The sequence below is a fragment of the Opisthorchis viverrini genome (genome assembly GCF_000715545.1).
Source record: "Opisthorchis viverrini unplaced genomic scaffold opera_v5_202, whole genome shotgun sequence".
Lineage (NCBI taxonomy): Eukaryota > Metazoa > Platyhelminthes > Trematoda > Opisthorchiida > Opisthorchiidae > Opisthorchis > Opisthorchis viverrini.
In genome coordinates, this window is record NW_008751858.1 from 510,571 (window position 1) to 516,698 (window position 6,128).

The 6,128-nt window shown below is 42.9% G+C and overlaps 1 protein-coding gene across 1 annotated transcript; it reads right to left on the reverse strand.

The window, feature by feature from the left end:
• Positions 1 to 455: 455 nt before the first annotated feature.
• Positions 456 to 2,076, reverse strand: T265_08107 (hypothetical protein; the record flags this gene model as incomplete). The annotated part of the gene is made up of 3 exons (XM_009173814.1): positions 456 to 557; positions 1,488 to 1,637; positions 2,017 to 2,076. 3 exons carry the CDS (start codon positions 2,074 to 2,076, stop codon positions 456 to 458), a joined length of 312 nt encoding a protein of 103 aa, XP_009172078.1.
• Between the last annotated feature and the right edge of the window lie 4,052 nt (positions 2,077 to 6,128).

Sequence of the window (6,128 nt, forward strand, 5' to 3'; positions counted from 1 at the left end):
ATGAGCGCTATTGTCCCACGGTTTCCGCACCTACACAGCGGAAAGCACTGAGAGTGGCTGATTCGATGTTGCAGTAACAATTGTCCCATCAGGCCAAAGAACAATCGTGGTAACCACAGTGGGTTCACAAGAGTTACATGATATCTGAAAGTTCACACAACTGTGCGCCATAGAATGGGGAGCTGTGCGACGTGGGAGCGTACATGGATCGCTGTCATCCTATCCATTAATTATTTTGATCCCGTATGCGCCCAAAAGGTTATGAAGAACTGCATTGTCCTGCTTAGAGGTAAACGAATGTCTGTGTCATTAAAGGAACTGCTTTGGAGATAGCGATGAAAACTTCGATTAGGAAGAAGGATTTTCAACTTTGGCAACTAACAATAATTTGCTTGCGTTCTATACATTCCGCAAGACATGTAAACAAGAACAGGGCATGACAAGCAGTTTGGTTGCTAATGGATTCCCACCCAACTGCGCACTGATGATGTCTCCTCGTATGGTGACGAAACGTTTGCAAGCCAGTTGCCAAGCTCGGCGAACAGATCAACAGCCATCTGATCAACAACCAATAAACTCACCCCCCCCGAGCATATTTCACCACATTACCAATTCCTTATCTTTCTGTTATCCGTCCATCGACTTCTGTCATCCGCCTTTTGAATCAGCTTTCCGTTGGCACATCAAGAAAATATGTTGATATTCTACATCACGATGGTACCATTAACATTTACACGGTCTTCCAATTCTTTGGATTCCAGTTGTTCTGACCTCATCAGCTCTTATGTTCTCTCATTTATTGACAAAATTGAAGAGAGGTAGAATCCTGAGGCACAAGCAATCTTCAAGCGCCTGTGTAACTCGATCGGACAGATGAACGTCAGACAAGAAGACTGGGAAATAAATCAGATCTATTTGATTAGGCCGATAAATTTTGTAAACACATTGGAGATTTTGAAATTTGAAATCGGGTTTCCATCCCAAAAGAAGGGGATATCTGCTCAGATTTGAAAACATCGTACCGTATCGGGAAATGAGAAGTGTTGACTCTGATCGCGAGCTCACCACATTATCGATCAGCCACTGGTTTCAAATCTGGTGGTGTACAAATGTGCATAAGTGAGTGTTTATCGATCTCATGGATAAGTACTCCCCATATAGACTTTCAAGTAAGCCTATTAAAACAAAGTTTATCAGAAAAGGCTATCGAAATGGATCGGACATCAGCAACATGGATAGTGAGTGCTACTGTCTAGTAGACGGTGATATAGCAAACTGCCTTCGTAAGTAAACAGTAAAAATGACACCTCATCTAAATGAAACCTATATGTTGGTTTGATACGATGTTTTTTTAAACCCGAATCCAAAAGCAGCAGACAGCACAGTCGATTTCCAGATCTTTCGCTTCTACGTAAGCCTCGATGACCAAGCACAACAGCTACGCAAAACAGCTAACAACTGAATGCACCGAACTCCAGGCAAACTACTCCCTTCACACGATGGTTTCCCCAGTAAAAGTTACCGTCACCCGGGTTATCTTTCTGATGTACGGAACCATGCCTATTGAAATCACCCTCAAAGAAACAACGCTTGTCAGTCGAATGAAAATGTTGTGGTTCTAATACAAGTGAAATATTCTCAGAGAAAAAACACTATGATAAAAATACCGTATTCTGCTGATCAAGGTTTACCAACCGATTGCCACGCTAGTGGATGATGTCATCATGCTTCTCCTTCTGATTACGCTATCTTGGCTTCAGCAATTTTGTTAGCCGTGCACCATTTGTCAGTGTATATCTGGCCTTCGGTACGGCTTAAGCGACTCATGGTAAACCGCTATTAACCGGGCTCTCAATCACTATTGTCCCGCTATGCCACTGTGAATCGTTCTGATAATTTATTTTGTTCCACAATGTTTGGTTGAATGTAAGGAAATGGAATGAAATTCACTCTCTCATGAGGTGATCTGATAAGAATTTTTTTTTCACTTTCAACACTGTCATTTCTCAGGCACACATTTTCAGGATCATCGATCTTTTGGAACATTCCTTCCAGAAGATGACGACATATAAACATTGTTCGCAGCACCCGGACAAGACTGAAAAAATGTCACTATCTCGTTTCAAAGGCCAGTTATGAGGCCTCATCAACTTACCTCAGAGAAAAGAGGAACATTCGAAAAATCTCCCAAACGCGCTTTATCGATATGTACCAAACAAAGTTTTAGAACTTGAATACATTTAAGCTCCGTGATGAACGTGTTATTTTAGAAGGAGAACCACCTTTTGAGGCTCCGAAACATCTCAGGGAAAACCTACTTTAAGTGAAGGAAGGTGTGTATTTACCTGATACGGGGACTCAGAAAAACCCAGGGTGAGTTTTACTTGTACCTTGGGGATACCTAGAATTATATTTGCTGGAATTCTGGGTTAAACTCCAAGTAGCTGAGATGCTCAAGCCTGTGAGTGATCAATGGAGAGCACTGTTTTTATTGCAAGTCACCCGATTTGTCTTTAGCTTAGTGGGTAGTGTAAAGCCTGAAAGATGTCCGAAAACATGGTAATCGTTTCTGACAAATACTTCCATTTTCATACAAATTTGGTTTTGACTGAAAAATTAATTGAATCCAGGCGAATCTCTCATTTACGATTGCATGCGTCAACTGGAGGGAGAAGATAGGATTGACGAAAACACCGAGACTGCGCACATCTTATGACACCCAAGAAGAGCTTTATCGAAGAGTTTTTTCAACAACCCTGTGAGTAGTGTGTTGCGCATAGACAACATGGGATTCGTTTATTCGTCAGAAAATTGGTCTCAAAAGCAGCAGTATGTTTAATCATCTTTCAGGGTTTTCCATAGAGGAAAATGTCGGTAGCTCAGGTAGCGTAGATGGTGGTCGTTGGCTTGTTCGCTGAGCTGGGTAATTTGATTGCAAACGTTTCATCACCAACCGAGGTGACATCATCAGTGCGTTATTGGTGAGGAAACGTTTGCAATCAAATTGCCCAGCTCAGCGAACAAGCCAACGACCACCATCTACGCTACCTGAGCTACCGACATTTTCCTCTATGGAAAACCCTGAAAGATGATTAAACATACTGCTGCTTTTGAGACCAATTTTCTGACGAATAAACGAATCCCATGTTGTCTATGCGCAACACACTACTCACAGGGTTGTTGAAAAAACTCTTCGATAAAGCTCTTCTTGGGTGTCATAAGATGTGCGCAGTCTCGGTGTTTTCGTCAATCCTATCTTCTCCCTCCAGTTGACGCATGCAATCGTAAATGAGAGATTCGCCTGGATTCAATTAATTTTTCAGTCAAAACCAAATTTGTATGAAAATGGAAGTATTTGTCAGAAACGATTACCATGTTTTCGGACATCTTTCAGGCTTTACACTACCCACTAAGCTAAAGACAAATCGGGTGACTTGCAATAAAAACAGTGCTCTCCATTGATCACTCACAGGCTTGAGCATCTCAGCTACTTGGAGTTTAACCCAGAATTCCAGCAAATATAATTCTAGGTATCCCCAAGGTACAAGTAAAACCAGGGTTTTATACTTTCCGCCCATCCGTCATTACCCTAACGGGTAACACTTCTCCCCAAAACGAAGTCAAATGCTGCTTCCTGTCTTACCAAAATCCAGGCTATTGTTCCGAAACAGTTCAGCTTATCCAAAGCACAAAACAATGGAGTAGTGCTTCTTGGTAAACGTTGGCTTCAGTGATGGTACGAAACATGTATTCAACTCCACAAACTTTTTTCACGACTTACAGAAAAAGAGGTTCCGGGTTAATCAGGTCTGAACTACCCTCATTAGAGTGCGAGTGTACCGTTCAACAATAGTGCTTCAACTGCCAGGAGTTCAGGGTGATTCGTATTTAGATAATTCTAAAAATTATTCGACGTGTTGGAGAAAACAACAGAATGGCTTGCTAACTAAATTCTTCCTGTTAATCAATACCAAAATTAGATGACACTGATGAGATGCAAATGACCATTTGCATTGATCGGTTGAACGCAACGTTTCTCTATGGCGCTATACTTAAGATGTAAGTCTCCAAAGACATTATCATTCGTTACACTGGCTACTGTGTTGCGTGGAGAGTTCTGCTTCAAAATTTCATGTTAACTGACTGTTCCGTTGGGTTGAAGTGAGCGTCACAGAAATTGTGAGTTTCGGACAAATAACAAGTGGGTTAGCAGCGTGAAACAGGAGCGGAACAAGTCTTTCACCACAGGGAATCCCGTCCCCATGTTCAGGAAGAATTTAGAAATTTTTGAGAAATTTCACGGAAGACCTTTTGCGATGTAGGACCGCTCAATTAGCTCCTACTACCAACAAAACTCTGAGATTTATTGCCGTTCTAAGACTCCGATTTGCCTCTCTTTATTTTGTGACCTTTTTGTGTGAATGAACGAACGTGTTACAAAAGTCTCTGCCTGTTTCTTTAGCAGGGGTGCTTTAAGTGGATGACGATTTGCGCGGAGGCGTTTCATGGTAGCGCAAAAGCGTGCCTTTCCAATATCTCCTAGACGGCCACCAAAACGTCAGTTTTCATGGCCGAAAATGCAGCGCAAGCAAAATTTCGGTATGCCGCTTTTTGCAGGGACTGTATCTCACTTGCACAATTGGAGGTGGACCTGTGGCAAACAGTCAGAGTCTAGGTTTGGTCTGAATACGAAAGCTTCCAAGACACTCATCAACCTCCACAGGGTTTAGAATTTGAGGCTGTGGCATAGCACGTTCTAAGGATTTCTGCGAGCTCCGCAGTAACCTGTCTGCAAACTTTCCGATCGATATTCCTCTGCATGCTCGGTGTGCCTAGGCTAGCCCTGCATTCGGTCGCCTGTATGAACGAGCCAGATCTAATATACGGGTGGACAGAGGATCCCAGCTGTGTTTACTGACTTGATCAGTGCTTGACAGTGAGACATGGGCAACGTACAGGCAGCATACCAGAATACTTCATGATATGCTTATAAAACTGCGGAAAACTCTGACAGCTCATTACTGCTTTTGTTCTTGTCGGAGTTCACCCGATGGACGGGGTCGTCGATTTCTGTCCACCCTATGTTCTACCCAAACATCAAGTTTTACGCAACCGGTGAAATTTGCAAATTGATATATTTTGAACGGGAAGACCAAGTAAATCCATTTTATATCAAACTTCTCAGCTACATATGCTGATATTTGGCGTATCCACCCCTGGAAGTGGTTCGTTTGCTTGCTTATACATTACTACTATGCAATGAAACCTAGTCTAATAGACTACGTACCCCTTCCAATCTTTGCGTCATGAAGTGAACAACTGATTTCCTAATGGAAACAACCCTATCATTGTGCAAACACCTGGTCGTCATCCCAGTCACTTTGTCTGATACAACTTACTGCGGCAACTTACCAATAGTGCCCACCATCTTACTTTCAACTCTCCCGGTTCACTCCTTTGGGGGAAAGGCTTTCAGGCATCGGTAGACGCAAACACACCCCAAAACAGAATTATCAAATCACCCCAGGTTTTTCAGCATAATTTCACTTCCACTGAAAGTAATTAGATCAGAGAATCAACACAGCGTCAAACATCGCATTGACGGGAACATTATGACTGACTAGCGTAAATACACGAAAGTAAAATGGGTTGGACATGCTCACAGCACATGCACACCGCTGAAAAAGAGTGACTATGCTTCCAATAGTTTTGTCCCAAGACATTAATTAAGTGCTTTGCAACAGTTTTGCTGAGTCTACAGGTAAAAATTTCGCCTGGTGCTGTTTGATTCCTGCTTCAAGGCAGCTGCAGATCAAGTTTTGTGGTCGGATGGGAACTCAGTCGGGTGGGCAACATGACCAGTTCAGTGCTGAGCCAAACAGAATCTAACTCCTGGAGTTATGTACAGCGTGGAACACTTCGTTTTCCTGTTTTACTACTCCACACTCTTGTCAAGTCATGGTAACTGGTAACGATGTTGGCTGTCACAGCAAAAACACATCGATGTGTGCAGTTTGCGGGGCGGCCTGATCAGAATCAGACTAGCCGGTCATCAGCATCCTCACCTTCATACGCCAAGGAAACATCATTAAACTGACTGTGTAATCTCCCCCCCCCCCCCCCCCCCC